A 19,164-nucleotide genomic window follows, 5' to 3' on the forward strand; every position below is an offset into this window, starting at 1 on the left:
ACTGAACTGTATAATGGGAAGGATGTGTTAAGATAGGGTCTCTTACAATCCAGACTGACCCCAAGCTGGATATATAGTTGAGGGTCTTTCCACCTCCCCCATCTGAGCTCAGGCTGGCTGGGATTATAGGCATGGATCCTCTTGCCCAGCTTACATAGTGCTGGGCGTTGAACCCAGGGAGTCATGCATGCTAAGCAAGCACTCTACCACCTGAGCCACATCCCTATCTCAGAACCCAGATGTTTTTCGAGGGTGTTTCAGCCAACTGGCAAGCCTGACTCTCCTGCCACCATCTCCAGGCTACCGTGGAATCCCTGGTGCCCACTGAACTGACCAAGGAAGTCTAAACGGTGTGCCTGCCTAAGGCCTCTTCCACCTTCTCCAGCACTCAACCCACCAGGGACCCATTTCCTTACCACACGGCCACCACCCTGGCTACTGAGCAGCACTGAGCAGCCCCTGAGCAGCACTGTAAACACAATGACTCTGGCAGATGTGTTTTATGTCAGTTCAAGCACTAGGACAACTGAGTTCAGAGGATTTTATTTCCAGAGCCTTCCATATTTCTCTGGGATTATCACCTGTCTTTGTTCACTCCCTCTCTTGGTTATTATCCTTGGACACTTTCCAAGCCAAGCTGCCTTGATTGCTTGGGGAGATGAAGGCCCCCAGCATCCTCCATGGTGTCTCTGGGCCTGGCAAGGGTGCCCTTGGGGACCATTTCTTCTTCCTTCAGTGTAACTGTGCAACTGGCCACGATATAGGTGGCCTGGCTTTTAGGAGTTGGTTTGCCTAAGAGACTTTCCGTGTGTCAGGGAACATGGAGGGGGGAGTGGAAGTGGAGGCTTCTGTCTCCAAGGTTGGGGAGGGCTATGTGAAGAGTAAGCCCCCGGGTACGGAGGGGAGGGAGAAGGCCAGCTGTTCTCTTTCTTACACCGTGCCAACCTAGCCTGACACCAAATTAATAGCATTCAAATGAGATGCAAAGCATTATGCAAATACGGAGGAGAAGGCCACTCTTACCAGAGCCTCTGGGTTGTTGGAAGGCCAGTGCCTGGAGCCCTTTCATAGAGTAATCCATGGGCTCTCTTCAACTTCAATCCTCATACCTCAGTACCAACTTGTGCATAGAATCAAAGAGACTGGCCAGGCACTCAAATTGACTTTGCCTCCCAAGCACTCAAGGCCCCTTCCCATCTAAAACAACCTACAGACAGCTGTGAAGGTAGCTTAACCTCCCTGGGTCCCAGTTCCCCAGTCATCAGCATGTATGCAAAGTAGATGCAAGGTTTTTGCATCTATTTAACTGTCCATTAAAATAGCCCCATGCCCATCACCTCTGCACAGGCCCAGGCTTCCAAATTGCCAACCCCTGCTGCCTGCAAAAGCCATGTGTTTCCTGAGCCTGGTAATTGCTGTGGTGTTTGTTGAGCTGTATTTGCATTTGATTGTCATTTAACTTTCTGTCTTTCTCCTTCAATCAAACCGGGGGGTGGGAAGGTGGGAGTAGGGGGGGAGGAGAGTTGGGCTTCTACAATTGATTCTTCATTTAGTTTTAGCCCCATCGTGGTTGTCAAAGAGCTTCATTTATTAGTGCCACAAACTTGAACCCTGGGACTGCTCCCTCCACATCACGGGGGAGGGCCTCCTCCCACCCATCCCAGGACTCCTATGTGCAAATAATTTATCCAACAGGATGGATATCAAGTCCTATCTCCAGTCTGCGTGTTCCAGCACCTGCTTCACTTCTGCCCAGCTAGTGGCATTAAACATTTATGGAGTTGTGGAGGATCAAAGGCCTCAGCTGGGGGGGGGGGGGGGCAGGCTGGAGGCCTGGGTTTGGAGAAGGAAAGTAGTTCACATCAAACCACCTTCTGCTGCTGTCTCGGTGCACCCTAGGCTCTTGCCACAATCATCCGGTTCCATTCCTGGAGTGGGAGCAAATGCTCAGAGCCAGGACCCTCGGCTGATTGACTTTGGGTAACCCAGGAAACCAGGCCTGACATCCCTGACTATACTAGAAACCACTGAGTCTGGGGACTTACTCCAAGAAGATGGTGGCAGTGAACAGAAAGTTGTGTCCCTACAGTCCCTCAGATAAAGTGGCAGGCCCCTTCCCCTGACCCCTAAAACCTTAAAACCCATTGGATGATCTGATTTGAAAGCTACCTTGGAGAAGAGTAGATTTGGATATTTTTTTCCTCCTCTTCTCACTCAGAAAGCAAGTGTCATCCCAGCAGAGACTTCAAAATAAGTCACCAAGATGAGCAGTGGTGGTGCACGCCTTTAATCCCAGCACTCTGGAGGCAGAGGCAGGCGGATCTCTGTGAGTTCGAAACCAGCCTGGTCTGCAAGAGCTGGTTCCAGGACAGTCTCGTCTCCAAAGCCACAGAGAAGCCCTGTCTCGAAAAACAAACAAACAAAAAAAATAAGTCACCAGTGTGGCTGTGACCCCATGAGCTGACAGGCTGTTTAGAACTGGAGAAGTGAGGCTGGCTTCCCCAGGGATGTGGTTAGAGACCCACTTCTGTCTGGACTGTGGCTAGGAGCCCCCTCTTTGGCTTTCAGCTCTAACCTTCCTCCTAGGTTAGCAGTGAAGGACCATTCTCCCCACTGTTCACAGCACCCAAAACCCATCCAAATGATGCCAGACTGATATGTTTTAGTTTGTATACCTTCATAACTTAAATAACTCCTTCAAAGCTGGGCTTGGTGGTGCTGGCCTTTAATCCCAGCACTCAGGAGGAAAAGGCAGGTGGATCTCTGTGAGTTTGAGGCCAGCCTGGTCTACAAAACAGCCTCTAAAACAATACAGAGAAACCCTGTCTCAAAAACCCAAAAAATAAAAAATAAAAAAAAATAACTCCTTCAAAGTAGCCACCAAGAATGACCTGTCACTCAGATGACCAAAATGCCTCCTACAGCCTAGCCACAGATGACTCCAAGTCCTCATACTCTCCTATGGGAGCTCAGCTCTGTGGAACCAGTCTCCCTACTGACCTCAGCTATCTGGCAGTTTCCCTCAAGCTGAGTGCTACATAAGCCACATCCCCACTCTGTCCTCCTTCCATTGGGTGTCCTCCTCCCTCCTCCATTCACTGAAACACAAGGCAATTCAACTTGGCTGAACTGCTGTGTGAAGAAGCCCTCACTGAATTAAAGTCCCCTTCTCACAGCCTTCTTATGGCATCATGTGACCTGCCTTAGGCTTTGGACATCCCTGTTTATTCACAGCATTCACTGAACATCTAAGATGAGCTGGACACTGGGCTAGGACATGCATTCACCAAGTCAACAACTAGTAAAAAGAAAACACAAAGCAGGCAATCTAGTGAAAAATTGCGTGGGGGAAAATCAGGGAAAATCAGGATCCTCTGAGCAAAGAGCTAGTGTAGACACGGTAAAAGATCCTTGAAGGTCACCCACGTAGGTTTCTGTGAGAGTGTGTGTGTGTGTGTGTGTGTGTGTGTGTGTGTGTGTGTGTGTAGACATGGTAAAAGATCCTTGAAGGTCACCCACGTAGGTTTCTGTGAGTGTGTGTGTGTGTGTGTGTGTGTGTGTGTGTGTGTGTGTAGACATGGTAAAAGATCCTTGAAGGTCACCCACGTAGGTTTCTGTGTGTGTGTGTGTCTGTCTGTCTGTCTGTCTGTCTGTTACAGAAGCCAGAGAGTAACTTACACACAGGAATCATTTCTCTCCTTCCACCATGTGGATCCCAGGAATAGAATTCCAGTCAACAGGCTTGATAGCAAATGTCTTTTACCCATCGAGCCATCTCACTAGCCCATGCCACTCTCCATTGTGCATGTGAATGAATGGTGTAAACTCTCAGACTGTAAGCCTTGAATATGGGTGGCTGTCCCCTTGGGTATTTTATTGTCCTCGGTTATGGGTAATGAGAAGGTCTAGGAAGAATGGACCCTTTGAAAAGCATGAGAAAAGATGCTTACCAAAAATTCTACCACTTCCTAGCTTGGTCCGGGCTCTGCCTCAGCCTTGCTGAGAACCCATTCTACAAAGCCATGTTTGCCAGATCTGTATTTAAAAGAGTGACAGTAAACATTGCTATTATTCCAATCATGTAGTACAAACCCACCCTCTGGGATCAGGGCAGAGGGCTGTATTCTGGGACTGTAGTACCCCATGGACCCCTCTTGAATGCTCAGGCAATCAAGAAGGTCATGTTGCAGGTTCCCAAAGAACTTGCTTATCTTCCTGCTTGTAGGTAGGGCCAAGCCCATCCAGAGCCCCACAGGCAGGACAGTTGAGTGAGACCACCAGCAGCCTTTAAGTCACTAGGACCCTTCCTGATGGATACAGTTCAACCTGCCCTATGGGTCACCCTCATCTCCCAGAGTCGTGTAGTCCTGAGAGACCCAGGGGTGTAGGAAGCACTCAGGAATACCTACAAGGAAGAAAGACAGAATCTCATGACATTCGCCAGACATTTCTGTGCCTGCTCCCGGACTCTACTGGCAATCCTTGTTCTCCCTCCCTTCCACCCCATCTCCTGGCTTCTCCTCACTTTGGACTCGATCATCAAAGGCCCCCTTCCTCCCAGTCTTCTGCTGTTCTCCCCTTTCTTCGCTTCTCCAAACAACTGTCCAAAAATCCTCTCCCAGAATCTTCCCCAGATAATTCCACAGGCTACCTGCTGCCTGGGATTCTTTACAACAGGCAGGGTGGCTCCCCAGAGCCTACAAAAGGATCTACAGAGAATCAACAGAGCAGAGCTGGGAGACTGTAAGGGCCAAAAGACTCTTTGAGGAAGGAAACTTAGGTCAGAAGTCGCCTTCTTTCAGGATGAGATGGAGGAAATTGCTGTGCTCCTCTACAGATACATCAGCCGCATGGTCGCGTCCTACTGAGTCAGCGGAAACTCCTCTAGCAAGCCTAACCACGGTCCCTTGGGTCTAAATAATAGGCTCAAGTTTTGTACAATTATGGCAAGCCTGTTGTTGGCCTATGGTTTATTAGGGCTCCTCAGATCACAAACAGTCATAGAATCTTATTTTTCCATACTATTAAATGGTATAGCCTTTGGTTACTGTCCCTCCTTCAAGTTTCCCTCCATCTGAAACAATCTTGGTGGGCTGGAGGTATCGTTCAGTGGTAGAGCACCTTTTTAGATCCAGAATAAGATCATTCGGAGGCCCTGGTTCCTAGCACTGAAAAAAAAAAAGCAATTAAATAAAAATGTAAAACTAAAACAGCCATAAAGACCCCTGGCACTCATGCTTGCCTCATTTTCTCCATCAGCTCCGAGATCTGAGCTGGTACTGACATAAAAGATCTGTGTCATTGTGGCTGTTCTGGTTCCACAGAGGGGATAGAGGAAGCCAGGTATGGAAATCCAGGGCTGCATGGAGACTGAGGGTGCTGCCTTCAGCACCCCACAGCTTGACCCAGGTTGCCTCCTACCAAGTGGAGAATGTCTCCCCAGGACACAAGTGCCACTGGCTTTTAACTATAATATCGGGATAATTAAGCTTTTCTGTGAGCACAGTTTGCTGCTGATGCAGCTGCCTGGAGCCCTGGCATTTATTGAGCGCAAAGTAATAATTTATTGTCCTTTGTACACTCAAAAGCCGTCTTCATTATCGGCCCAGGATGGAACTGCCACAAGAGCAGGCGGGCCTCACCAGCTGCCTCACTAGTGTAGATCTTCCCAGGTCATTCTTGGAGCCTTCAGGTACTAGGGTGGGGTGGAGAAAAGTGGGGAGGGGGTTGTTCTCGTTAATGGAGAATCCGATTAGAACCAAATACCTTGGGAAGCTGCTAACCCAGTTGAGGGTGGCAAGCTTGGCTGGGCGTGGGCAGCTCGGGAAGGCGGGGGCTGTGTGCCACATTAGCAGGGCAGTCCTTTCTCCAGGACTGGCATGGCTCAGAAGCCTGTGCTCTTGCTTCTGGGTCTTTGCGCCTTTGCTTGAGACTTTACGGTAAGCCGCTCCTCCCGCGCCCCCGCCCTCAGCCCCGCGCGGCGATCCCCGGCGCCGACGCCAGGCGCTGGCCGTGGTGCTGATTCTGTCAGGCGCTGGCGGCGGCGGCGGCCCCGCTGCTCTCCCGAGGACCGACTCTGCCCCCCACCCGTGCCCACGCCTCTCTGAGTCCCCAGTGCCCCTGCCGCGGCCCCGACCCGGGGCGCGGCTGCAAGCAGCACCATGCGCCCAGCAGCCCTGCTGCTCCTGCCCTCGCTGTTGGCGCTTCTGGCTCACGGTAAGGGACCCCGGCGTCCGGCCACGGGAACAGGGCGGGCACGGACTCCCAGGGGTAGAAAAGCAGGACCTTCCCAGCGCCTCGCTCCGCGCGTCTTGTTGTCCCTCCCAAGCACCGCGTCCCGCCGGCTGCTGTTCCCGGCGCCGACCCAGCCGGGCGGGGCGCGGGCTCCAGCGGCGGGAAGCTGCCGCGGCTCCCGCCATTCGCTCCCGGCCGAGACCTCGCCTTTAATCATCTCCCTGGATCTAATGGGATTTCTCTGCTGCAATTCATCACGCCACCCTCTCCCCGCACATACGCGCTCACCCGCGCGCTACCTCGCTCCACTCCAGGCGTCTAGGGGCGCTGGGGCGCGTTGCGGGGGGGCGGGAGATCGCGGGTGCAGAGTTCGGACAGTCCAACTGGCAGCTCGCCGTTCTGCCTCCCCTGCCGTTCTCCAAACTTCGCTCGACTTTGCCGCTGAGTCTGGGGCCCCTCGCATCCTCACTGCAGAGGAACCTGGACGGGTGGTGGCGGGACCCGGGATTGGGACGTCTCTCACCTCTCTTCGCCTTGGCACTGTCATGTCAGAATTGGAACCTAGAGCACAATTCTGGGGAGACATTCGGGGACCCTGGGAGCCTTCTGTCCGTCGCCTCGCTCTTCGCTGAGCTGCAACGACTGAGGAGGTCCTGGGACTGACTGTCCTCCCCGAAATTCTTTTATTGCACATGCATATGCACACACGCACATGCTCGGAGTGCTGCCTCCCTTCGGGTCTGCCTTCCTGCCGGGTCCTATCGACCCCAGAGTGTCAGACTAGGTGGCAGAGCTCACCGTTTGCCCCAGCCCCCGACTCGAGTTAAGTCCCAACTTCATTGGTCTCGGTCAAGAAAAGCTTGGCCTTGGAGTAAGCAGCAAGGGAGTTTGGAGGAAAGATGAATTGGAAACAGCAAGGATGCAATTCTAATCTGAAGCAAGCGGTCTCGGAGTCTACAATTGCTCGAGTCCTCCGCTTTTACTGGTCGCTTGGTGGGGTCCGCAAAACCACACTTAGACTTGGGACTCAAAGTCCCTCGCCATATGGTTATGGTTCCTAGCGTTTGCTGTGGAGGATGGAGGGAGGGGAATTTCTAACCTTCTGACTCCATCTTCCTAGGCGGAGAGTTTGGAGGTCAGATCAGCCCCACTAAGGCTGGTTTGGGCTGGGCTGGTAGCAAGCAACTGTTCTCCTGCCCTAGGGGCTCGGGATCAAGTCTTTGAACCTCTAATTCTACCCACAAGCAGACCGTGTCTTTGCTCAACCCATCTGGCTGCTCATACTGACTCCTCCTGGGGCTAGGAAAACTTGGAATGGTATGTTCACCTTGCTAGGAGGAGGAAGAATTTCACAAGCCCCACTCCAGGAGTGAGAAGGGATGAAAAGATAGCCCCCCCCCCCCGGCAATAATCTAAGGATATCTGACCTGTATGGGGTCTGGCCTCATACTGGCTCCTTCCCTGAGCAGAGTCTGTGTTGGTTCTCTGGAATGGGGTATGAATGTGGTCTGGATTCCGCAGGTCCCAGGATGTCTGCACTTCAGGAGCTCTGAGTGTTGGGTGACTATTCATCAGTTAAGCCACTAGTGTGCAGCTAGCTCCTTGCAGGTTGAAAAGAGACCACAGGTCTGCAGCTGGCACGGCTGAGTCCAGCCTGACTTGGACGTGTGGAGGCTCTGATTGGGAGGAATTTACCCTCTCTGACCAGAAGTTTGTGTCCCCAGCAGTGTCCTTCTGTGACTCATTAGACTCCCCGGGGCTGTGGGATTGCCTTTCTGGTGGGTTTCATAGGTAGAAAGAGAGCATTTGGAAGCAGTGGCAAGCCCGGTAGGTGAGAAAGTCTGAACCCAGCAGAAGGTTACCCATTAGGGTCTGAGCCCTCTCATTTGGGAGGTAGCTCACTTGGCTATCTGGGGTTCCTGAGACTTTAGTAAAGGAGAGACTGGAGGAGTGAAGGTCTTAGGTTGTAAGTCTTTTGGTCAGAAGATGCATTCCTGCAGCCTGGCAGCCTGGGAGACCTCAGAGCTCTGAGGGACTCAAAGAGGGACTCAGGCCACAGGATGCAGTCAGCCGTAGCCTGAACCTTCAACCTTCAGTAGTCCAGGGTAGGCAGAGGCCCTGAAAATCAAGGAAATAGGTGGGTAGTGCCCCCACCCCACACGTTCAATTCCCTATTTCATTTTTGGCCTCTTAGATGTAATTGGTTCCAGGTATGACAGGCATTACAGACCATGGGGCGTCCTCCCAACCCATGGGAAGTGCCAGGGAGGTCTTGCCACAGTGGGGGAGAAGACAGTTCGGCAGGAGCTGTGCCTGCCTAGGCCTGCTGTGTCAGTTTAATGATTTTTAATGAGCAATTACCTTTAGTCATTCTCTTAATTTCTGAATATCAATAAAGTTAATTAAACTCTGCGTGTGTGAATGTGGCCTGGGGAGATTGTGAAGGTAAAAGCAGCCAAGATTGGGGTGGGATTAGGTCTCCAGGTACAGAAGCTGCCTCTATAGTTATGTGACCTTGGACCCAGGGCTCCATCTCACGCTGCTCTCTGCAGAGTGTGATAGAAAAATGGGGGGAACCAGAAATAGCAAACCTCGGTTGCTTATTCTTCCAGAAACTGGGGATAGTGTGTGGGAGAAAAAAAAGGAGGGGGAGGATTAGGCTTCTAGGATCCCCACTGATGCAAGGGCTAACAGCCTAGTACTGACTTAACCTAAAATGCTAATCACAGCTTGCAGGTGAAACTCTGGTTGGTGCTTGTTTCTGACAACATATTGCTGAGTCTGGGGGCTGCTTCAGAAGAAAGCATCCCTGCTTCCTGTTCTCTAGCCTGGCACTTCAGGATGAGGGCTCTTGGTGGGGACAAAGGCCGGTGGGTGGGAAATAGCTTGGATTCCACTCAGAGGCCCAGAGGTGGATGGCAGGCAGGGAACCCTGCTGGGTTTCTGAGGAGACCGCCCTGAGAGGAGGAGAACTCTGAGTTGGCTTTTTGCCCCTCACGGGCCTAAGCGAATCAAGCTTGGCAGGCCCTGGCGGCCATCCCAGCCTCCACAGCAGGGTGGCAGCTTAAAATGCCTTGGGGATGCTGTGGGGCACTAATGGGGAGCAAGAAGACAATGGGGCTGGGCTTAATTAGAAACTGAGCTTCCATGCCCCCCCCATGTGTCTGCCTGAACAGAGGGGGCAAATCAGAAAGGCTGTCTCCTTATCCTCTCATCCAGTCCTCCGGCCTCCGCCAGCCCTTCTGTGTCCAAGCTCTCTGGTCTCTCCCAGCTCCAGTTAAGCCCATCTTCTAGGTGGGGCTCAGCTTAGGAATCTTGCACCCCCATTAGGGAAGAACTATCAGTGTTCATTATTCCACCCTCCAGCCTCCCCAGAGAGAAAAGGGAGCAATAGACAGGAGTAACTTCAGTCAAGGAGCCTCCCAGCCAGATGGTGAAGAGCCCAGCCTACCGTGTCCTTGGCTTCACTAGACCTCCACTCTCTGGAGCCTTCAGTGTGAAATTCACCATTGCCAAGCCTGGTTTTTCCCATGTAAGAGGGTAAGCTCTATAAATAAGAGTCACCTAGAACAGGAAAAGCTGCCAGCCCTAGTCCACAGCCAGGAGGTAGAAAGCAGGTCCTAGGAGGTCTCCAAGGCCAGTTCCAACAGGCAGCAACATCATACCAGAAAGATGACTAATCCAGCCAGGTCAAAGAATCTCCACATTAGTTCTTCAGACTAGCCAAGTACTCAGTAGCGTTTGGACCCTTCATGTTTCTTCTACCTGATATTTTTCCCTTCTCCTTGTCCAGAATGGTTAGTCTACTCCATGCTTCAAGTATGGTTTGGCTCGCATGTCAGTACTTGGCATAGTGTGCATTCTAGCCTGGGTTAGAGGGCTTGTCCATGCTTCCACAGTCTGTTTGCTGCCCCTTCTGGTCCCCGAACTGTTGCATAGGAGCTTTTGCTGGTTGCTTGATACCCCTTCCAGTAGCAACAACACAGAGAAGAGGACAGTAAGTCTACTCACCCCATATGTCTTGGGCAGCTCCAGAATTCCCATTTAGGAAGAACTTAGGGGTCAGCTTTCTGATTAGAATGGAATGATAGACCCCTGGCAGCTGGGGCTGTGTCTTGAAGCTGAGTTTGTGTAGCAAGCACTCTATTTTTGCATAGATTGTATGTTGAGTTTTTCCCCTTTTCCTAACAGTTGGCCAATTATTCTGCCTGTAAATTACAGCCTTTACTTAGTTTTTTTTCCTTCTACAAATTAAACTGTCATGCCATCAGCCTTAGGTGGTTTAGGGGGGCAGGGCCTGATGGCCATTCTTAATGCGGTAAAGCTTTCTCTCAGTCATCCCTTAGTGCTTTCGCTGCTTGTGTCCCCAGTGGCTCAGGGCCTACCACATGGCACACATTAAACACATGTTAAGAAATTTGTAAGAATTGCACGGGTGGAAATCAGCCCAGAAAACATGGGGGCCAGCCTTTCAAAGCCCCTTCCACAGTTCACGTCTGGCTAAGAGGGAAGCCTTATATGAACTTAAGGACTGGGGCTCCTGAGTGCACTCATCCGATCAAGCTTCAGAAACCATTACACAGCCTGGAGGGACCAATATGGGCTCTGAGACCAGATATGCCCTTGAAAGGAGTAGTGAAAGCCTACAAGTGATATAAATAGTAATGCAGGTCCATGAACCTTTCTCAGCTCCTAAACAAAGCAGACGCTGGGGTTCAGCCACCAACCATTCATTCCATCCATCATTTGCTTGTTCATTGCACGAACATGGTTTGAGCTGTGAGGACTGGCCCAGAGAACACCCTCGCCCACAGGGGCCCAGGCTTCAAAGATCATGCCTTTTCTACTCTTTTTCTACTTAATGCTCACATTAAGAGGTTGGTATCCCCACTTTACAGATGGGAAAACTGAGTTTGGGGGAGATGAAGTCACTTACCCTGGGCTGCCTGGCTAGTGAACAGAAAAGATTCCCCAGAGTGCCTGCCCATTTTGCAAGGCCTTGCATCAGCCAGGAGTCTGTCTCTTCTAGCCTAGAGAAGAGTGGTAGTATAGGCAAACAGGAACCTAGAACGCCACTCTTCAAATAATATAAGTAGCAACAATAACAGCAAGTGTTTCTTAGGACACGGCAGGCTCTCTACATGCCTTATGTACATTTGCTCATTGCCCCTCATATCATTTCCATGAAATAGAAGCTATTGCTTGCCTTTCATAGACCAAGTTCAAGCTCATATTGTCTGACAGACTCAAGACATAAATGGTCCATAACTTTCTTCTAACATATTTCTGGCCTTGACAGTTACTTTCCTGGTGATATCTATTTGCAGTCTTTATTGTAGCAGGTTACAGACATTTTATCCTACTCTATCCTTAATGGCAAAGGACTGAAACATCTCAGCCCCAAAGTCCATAGTAACTCCTGCCCTTTGAGGGCCTTGGTAAATAAGAGGACTAGTCCCACCTGTCTTGGCATCTTGGGTAATCCCACCCCCTCAGCCTCTATTGAGGCCCAGTTCCCAGATGGAAGGCCAAAGCCTTCCCCACCTTCCTTCCAACTACCTACCTGCCGTCCAGCCGCCAGCCCTCTGGGGGAGAGGATCGATGCTGCAGCTACAGGCAGAGTGTTGTTGGCCATTGATTGTTGAGATTTCTCGGAGGGGTTGGGAGCAAACAAACCTGCCACGTCTCCAACAACAATCCCGGCTCTGGCTGCAGAGCCTGCATGCAGCCTTGCTGGCAGGGCGTCTGGCAGGAAGAGAAGGGGTGAGGTGGGAGGTCCTGGCTGGGACCAGCAGGAACAAGGGGCTCTGCCAAGAGATGAGCAGGGACTGACTAAGCATGAGAAAGAGGGGAGGAGATGCAGGGAGGATGCTGGATCCTCCTGTACACGCCTTAACTGCCCCTGCCTTTACAGACTGTCACTCTGTCCTGTCTGTCTCCATTCTCCTGCCTCCCCTATCCTGATCACCCAGCAAATACTACTCACCCATTCCTCCATGCTCTATTCAACAATCCCTCTATACAGCACCTATTAAAAGCCACACCATAACACAAGCCCTGGCCTTAAGGAACTTAGTTTAGGGACAAGCTAATAACTAACATCTACATCTCTAGCTAGAATAGAGACTTCTGACTTTTTTTTCTCCTCTGATATTAATTGAATGAGCTAGATATGACAGATGGCATCCACACAATCCAACTACCCTGGACTTCAGAAGGATGGATGATTCCTGGCTAGGTATCCATCTGTACCTCACTGTCTCACTTGTAACAGGAAATCACCATCTCATTCTGTGAAGGCCCAGAATATCTCTGGGGTCCCCAGACCAGGCTATGATGGAAGTCCTTCATCAAAACTTTCCCATCTCTGCTGTGTCTGGGTGTCCCTGTAATTTTCAACAGGCAGATATGGTATAGGGTCCCACCTGCTTGTCACCAAACCAAATACATTGCATAATCCAAGTGGTGGTGCTCCACCCCCAAAGTACATCCCCAAGGGCTTAACCAGAATTGTCATACCCTGGCAGTAACCTCATCATGTCATTCAGAGGCCCCTTCACTCCTTTTATCCCCTCCCCAGAGGGTCTTCCTTTTACAACCAAGCCCCTCCCTCCCATCAGTCAGAGAGGTCAGAATTTAAGGACACTCAGAAGAAAGCCCTGAATCCACTGAGCCCCCACAACTTATCTACATGCTGTTTTCCTCCTTCTCTCCCCATTCTAGCCCAGATTCAGCCACACTGCCTCCCCTTCTTCCTGCTCCCTCCTCCCTTCAGCTCTGCAGCCGGATCACCAGCTTCTTTGTCCCTCAAGCAGCCACCTGCTGAGCGTCTGGCCAGGGTCCCACAAGCCAGCAGGTGCCTAGGGAGTCCCCAGTGCCTAGGGAGCAGGAGAATCAGGCAGTGTGGAGAGCCTTACTGCTTCTCAGGAAAAATTCCAACAACATGGAGTTAATCAGAGAGCCAGGACCCAGGTTTAAACCTTGTGCTGGCTCTAGGTGTCTGGGGGGCCTTGGGTAAATCATGTCAGTTCTCTGTGCCAATGGGAGTTCATGGCACCAGATTCTGTACCTCTTCTGTAGACAACATAGAATCAAAAGAAATCAGAGAGGGTAGGGACTGGGAAGGGACTAGAATCCCTATTTGAGGAGACAGTCCTCCAACGGCCAGAGAAATACAGGACTCCAAGGGCCTCTTTGTCAGGCAGTCACTAGAGAGACTGAACTTGATGACCCAGGAACCCCAGGTCAGGGCTGGGCCATTGAGTCAGGGGTGAGCATTAGCCCAGAGACTAAGATGCAGAAAGACAGAGCCTGGGTTCATGGACCTTTAAGGGTCTTCACCTGGCACACTGCTCTGCCAACATTGCCGTAGACATCATTTATATCCAGTCAGGAGATGTGCTGGTGATTTGAAACATCTGGTCCAACAGCTGGCAGTCCCTGTATTATCAAGACACCTTATTTTGTGGCTGGCTAGAGAAACTGGAGGAAAATCACATTTTGAGGATCAAAGTACCCCTGATATCTCCATGCAAAAGTGTGAAGGGGGTGTCCAGTAAGGCATGCGAAAGTCAGCTCGCTCACTGGCACATTTATTTACCCAGATTCCTCCTCCCTTTCTCTTCCCTCCTGCACTGCCCACTCAGTACCCATCTTGTAGCAGAGCCTACTTTCTAGTCACCTTTTTCCCATCTCTCTCTCTGCCTATAGCCCAGGCTAAGAAGGTCTGTTATTCAGGTCAAGATGGTTCTCATGAGGCCCTGATGGCAGGCTGGTCTCAGGCCGAGGCTGCTATACCTGTAACCTCAAACCGACTCTGGCACTCCCTTGGCCTTCCCTGTCTTGTGCTTCAAGCAACAGAAACAGGACCAGAGAGGGGAAGAAAGTTTAGTTCTCTCAATTAGAGGCATCCATCACCCAGCTCATCCGAGTCCTTGGAGGTCAAAACAAGGTTGGGGAAAGAGAAGCAAGGTGGTGGATTGAGCAGCCAGCAACCCTAAGTTTCTGAGGGTGGGGGGCAGCCTAGACATGCAGGTAGCCTTGGCTGTGCCTGCTTTCCTGGCTTGTCCCATATTGGGTTCCACTGACCCCCTCAAGGAAACTCGAGAGGATACTTCTATTTTTAGTAACTCTGCACCTCCTCTCTCCCTTGCTGAAGATTTCTGTAGAAGTGGAGGGACAGGACAAGCCTGGGGAGCCTCATAAACTGGGGTGCTCAGAAGTTGAGGCCCCTTCCCTCATTCCCACAAAAGTGGCACAGTGTCTCTCACCCCCTGCCCCTTGCTGCCTCACTGAGCGGCCAAGTTCACAGGTGTCAGGTAGCAAGTGACACCTTCTGGAAGAAGGCCACAAGCTACTCTCCTGTTCCCCACTCTCACCTACCAAGTCCCCAAAGACAGGGCTTACTTAACTCTCCCTCACAGATTACTCTTCTCTAAGTCATTTGGAAGTACGGTAGAGCTCCTTGCATTCTCCCACAGAAGCTGGAAAAGATGGAGAGGGGTACTGAGAAGCAGAGAGAAGGGAGGCATGTCCAACGAAGCTACCCATCCAAGGGCCTCTGAAATGGTCCTTGCACTTCCTAGAGGGGCATCAGGCCCAAGCTAAGTCTCAATTCTACCCAAAGGTCACCATCAAATCATTATCTCCAGACCCAGCAGGAACAAGCACTTGCCCCATCACTACTCCCGCTGGTCCTGGAAACTGGTCTCAGCAGGGAGAGCACAGAGCAAAGTGGTTTTAGGAGCTGAACCAATGGACCCAAAAGGGAGGCAGCCCTAGCTCCCTCAGAGAAGGCCCACCTCTGGGCACAGCCTGTCTTTGCTCTCAGAGGTCTTTTGCTTCTGCTTCTGTCCTTTTGCCTTGATCTCAGACTCCTAGGCCGGCCTTCCAGCTACACCCCACAGGTCTGCTCTCTATCTGGGCCTCCTCACCTGCAGGATGGGAGACAGTCATCAGACAGTGCAAGTGAGCAGTGACCCAGAGCAAGAGCACAGCAGGCGCTCAGAAGTCAGGGCTCTCAGGCCCACCTGAGTACCCACATGCACATGCATACATACATGTGCACAAACATAACATGCCACAGGCCCACACACATACACATGTGTACCCACTCTCATATACACATGCTTTGCATTTGCACGTACACATGCATGCTTACATGTACACACACATAACGTGCACGTGCACACACAGACACTCTCAAGATGTGCACACATAGCCTAACTCCAATGCTCAGCAAACTGTGACCAAGAAATAGACATGAGATGGGCTCCAGAGCATACAGAAGGAAAAGAGTAACAGTATAATCCCCCACTCTGCCCACTGGGAGGCTCTATCAGCTCCTAGAGTTGAGCAGCAATAATAGAGAAGTTGTAACTGCCCCTTCCTCCAACAGTCTTAAGAATCAAGTGCAGAGAACGTAGGTCAAGCCCAAAGTCACACAACCCATCAGGGGCAGAAGTCCCCTACGTTGGAGCCAGGGCTTTGATAAGGCTCCACAGCTAAGAGCAGACACCCTATGACCATCAGACAGTGAAGGAGCTGGAGTCTGGCTCAGCATTAAGAACCAGGGTATCCTGGGGCTCTGAGCACAGGACCCTTTCTTCCTCAACTGCATTTTCTGAATCCATATTCTCCCAGATGCAGCAGACAGAAAGCACTACAGAATGAAGATGACAAAGTTAGGGAGGTGAGTGGCTGTCATGCACAAAATGAGTACCTTTGTTGGAGTCAAAGCTCCTGGACTCTTGAGAGTATACTCACTAACGATCCTTCCCAGAGGTGAACAAAAGTGCTGGGATTGGTCTCAGAGTTGCTGGATTTTGAACATTGGGGTAGGGGCAGGGAGGGGCATCAGCCTAGTGATGCTGGTCTGGGACCCAGGAAGGTAGCTGTTCTCCAGCTCTGTCACCTTGTGGCTCTGTCCTCCCGGGCTTGTGGCTATATGGGACTATCCATGGTTAGTGTCTGGAGTTGGGGAGAGGGCAGAGATGAAGGGAATAGCTGTTCCTCTCTTGATCATGCCCTGTCCCCTAGCTTTGTCACTGGACTAGCTGTGATGGTCCAGCTACATGTTCCAGGGAGAGAGAACACAGTTCCTGCCTCTGCAGACTTCCTGTCCAGGCTGACATTTCCAAGGTTTGCCGTTCTGAGAAATACGGTCTTTGCTGCTGATGGTTTGGTAATGCCTGGGCTGGCTCTGGAGGAGGGCTGTGACTTGAGCAACCAGCTGAGGACATGCTCTTCTTCTGCTCTGCTCTATACCTCTGTCTTGGGACCAGGAGATAGCCCCCCCCATCAACTAAGCTCCTAGGCAGAAGAAGGGGTTTGGGGTAGCAGATGGACAGAGGAGCTGATGGATAGAAACCTCATCATGAAGAAAGGAAGCTTCAGTGCCCACCTAGACCCTTTGTTTGCTACAGCCTAGTCAAGGTGAGGAATAATAGATTAGACTGGCAAGGGTACAAGCCGGGGGTTTCTCCCATACTTCCATCCTGTCCCAAGGGCAGGGGTCAGTTCTGCAGTCCCTACTTCTCAGGGCAGTGCTCTAAGGCCCCGGCCCCAGGAATCACTAGTGGACCAGCAGGGCTCTGGCCCCCAGGTTCCCAAGGCCAGCAGGCAGATAGGAGGGGAGAAGGCAAGGCCGCAGGGGAAGGTGTAGAATGCAGCAGGTGACGCTGGAGCAGAGGCCTCATTAATCACCTCTCCAGCCCCCAGCTCTGCAGTGGCGAGACCATATTAGATTTTAAATTGGAAAGCGGAGAACGTGGCAGTTAGCAGGGAGCTCCTTCCACCCTGGGCCCCTGATCACAGCCTCACAGAAGGGAAGGGACAGTGAAAAGGGCTAGCCTGACTGCAACCCAGAGGTGTCCCTCCGTTTCCCTACCTCTTCAGAGTCTGGGAAGCTGTCAAGACAAACAGCTCTGGGGAAGGTCAGGTTAGGGTCCAAGGAGGGGACGGTTAAAATAAGGAGCCACAGCAGCTTTTATGGGGAACAGTATTCCTTTCTGCTGGATCCTAGGGTCTTTCTGGGCTTATGGTTCTAGGCTGTGATTGTCATAAACAAGGACAAATGGCCCATGCCTATATTTGGACTTACACACACACACACACACACACACACACACACACACACACACAGAGACATATACACACACATACACAGATACAGAGACACACACAGAGACACACATATACAGACACATACACAGAGAGAGACACATACACAGAGACACATACACACAGAGAGACACCTACACACAGACACACACACACACTCACACATACACACACACCAAAGCAGCAACCAATGCATAAGCAGCATTGATCCCAGGCTGGGAAACAGACAGATCCTGATGGCCATTTTCCCTTCAAAAGAACTAGGATGGCCCATATTGCTTCTCAGCCTCAAATTCTTCACATGAAAAATGTAGAATACTGAGTCCAAGCACAAAGAGCAGCCAGCAGTTCTGAAGGGGATGGCTCTTGAGGAGGTTGTGACTGGCTCACAGAGGTGCTCGGCAAATATGAGTGTCCTACCCTAGCCCTGTGTCTGGGTAGCTGTTCCAGGACTGCCCTGGGGTGCTCTGCTCTCTGCTGCTGACTGGGAGAAAGAAAGGGAAAGCAGAACACTTATTCCTGTGAAACACACACATGCCTGGGCCCACCGTGGATGTTCCTCCCATAAAGTCAAAATCCTCTTAAACTGCCTCTGCTCAAGCCCTCAGAATTGCCCATCGAGCACCCAACAACCAGGGCTCAAGAGTTGGCTTGGGCTGGCCGCGTTTACAGAAGACTCAGGTTCAGATCCCAGCACCCACACGGTGTGGCTCCCAACCATCTGTAACTCCAGTCTCAGGGGATCTAATGCCCTCTTCTGGACTCTGAGAATATTAGGCAGGTGGGTGGTGCACATACATGAATGTGGACAAAATACTAGCATGTATAAAATCAGATAAATAAATCTTTAAAAAAAAAAAGCACTCAGCAACCTAAGGAACACTGATTACTGCTGGGAAGCGAACACCATTAGAGAACTGAGGAGGTGATAGGCCCAGCCCTCCTGTGGCCCTCAAGAAAGTCCTAAAGAAGTCTCTGGACTCTTTGCCATCTTCCTTACCCAACCTGATCCCTCGGTTCTCCAGCCTCTGCAACTTTTTTCCCTTTTTCCTTTTTTAAAGTTTATTTATTATGTATACAGAGTTCTGCCTGCATGTTCATCTGCATACCAGGAGAGGGCACCAGATCTTCTTATAGATGGTTGTGAGTCACGATGTGTTTGCTGGGACTTGAACTCAGGACCTCTGGAAGAGCAGACAGTGCTCTTAACTTTGGAGCCATCTCTCCAGCCGTTTGCAGTCTCTCCAATCTTACTGTCCCAGGTTTCTCACCTCCTGGGAGGTAATGAATACTGTTGGGTTAGGAGGCCGGACCATGGACCTTGTGTTTTTTTTTTCATTGTATATATTAGTCACTAACATGAAATTAAGTTAAAATGCCCTACCTCATCCTCACTAGCCACATTTAGGATGTTCCACAGCCTCATGTGACTATGGCTAACTTTTGTTTTTAACCTTTTGCAATGCTAGAGATCAAAGCCAGACCCTGTGCATATTAGGCAAGCATTTTACTTCTAAGCTATGCCACTGCTCCCTGACTACTATACTGAACACACAGACAGAAACCATTTCTGTGGGGTTTGGAGACATGGCTCAGCACTTGCTCCTGCCACAAGCCCCAGTTAGGTTTCCATCATCCACATGGCAGCCAACAATGACCTGTTATTCCAGTTCCGCGGGATCTGATGCCCTCTTCTGGCCCCTGTGAGCATCGCACACATGTGTTACACATACATACAAGCAGGCAAACACAGATACAAACAAAATAAAAATAAATAATTTTAAAAATATTTAAAATAGGGTCTGGAGC

The 19,164-nt window shown here is 50.9% G+C and overlaps 1 protein-coding gene across 1 annotated transcript in view; it reads left to right on the forward strand.

Annotated features, from left to right (window-relative positions):
• The first annotated feature begins 5,996 nt into the window (after positions 1-5,996).
• Sez6 (seizure related 6 homolog) overlaps positions 5,997-19,164 on the forward strand; it is a 45,954-nt gene continuing 32,786 nt past the window's right edge. Inside the window, 1 exon segment of the mRNA XM_040749223.1 lies at positions 5,997-6,216. Within this exon segment, the coding sequence (XP_040605157.1) occupies positions 6,162-6,216 (55 nt within the window). The 5' untranslated portion in view covers positions 5,997-6,161.

Source organism: Mesocricetus auratus, unplaced genomic scaffold, assembly GCF_017639785.1.
Source record: "Mesocricetus auratus isolate SY011 unplaced genomic scaffold, BCM_Maur_2.0 Super-Scaffold_100007, whole genome shotgun sequence".
In the NCBI taxonomy this organism is placed as follows: domain Eukaryota; kingdom Metazoa; phylum Chordata; class Mammalia; order Rodentia; family Cricetidae; genus Mesocricetus; species Mesocricetus auratus.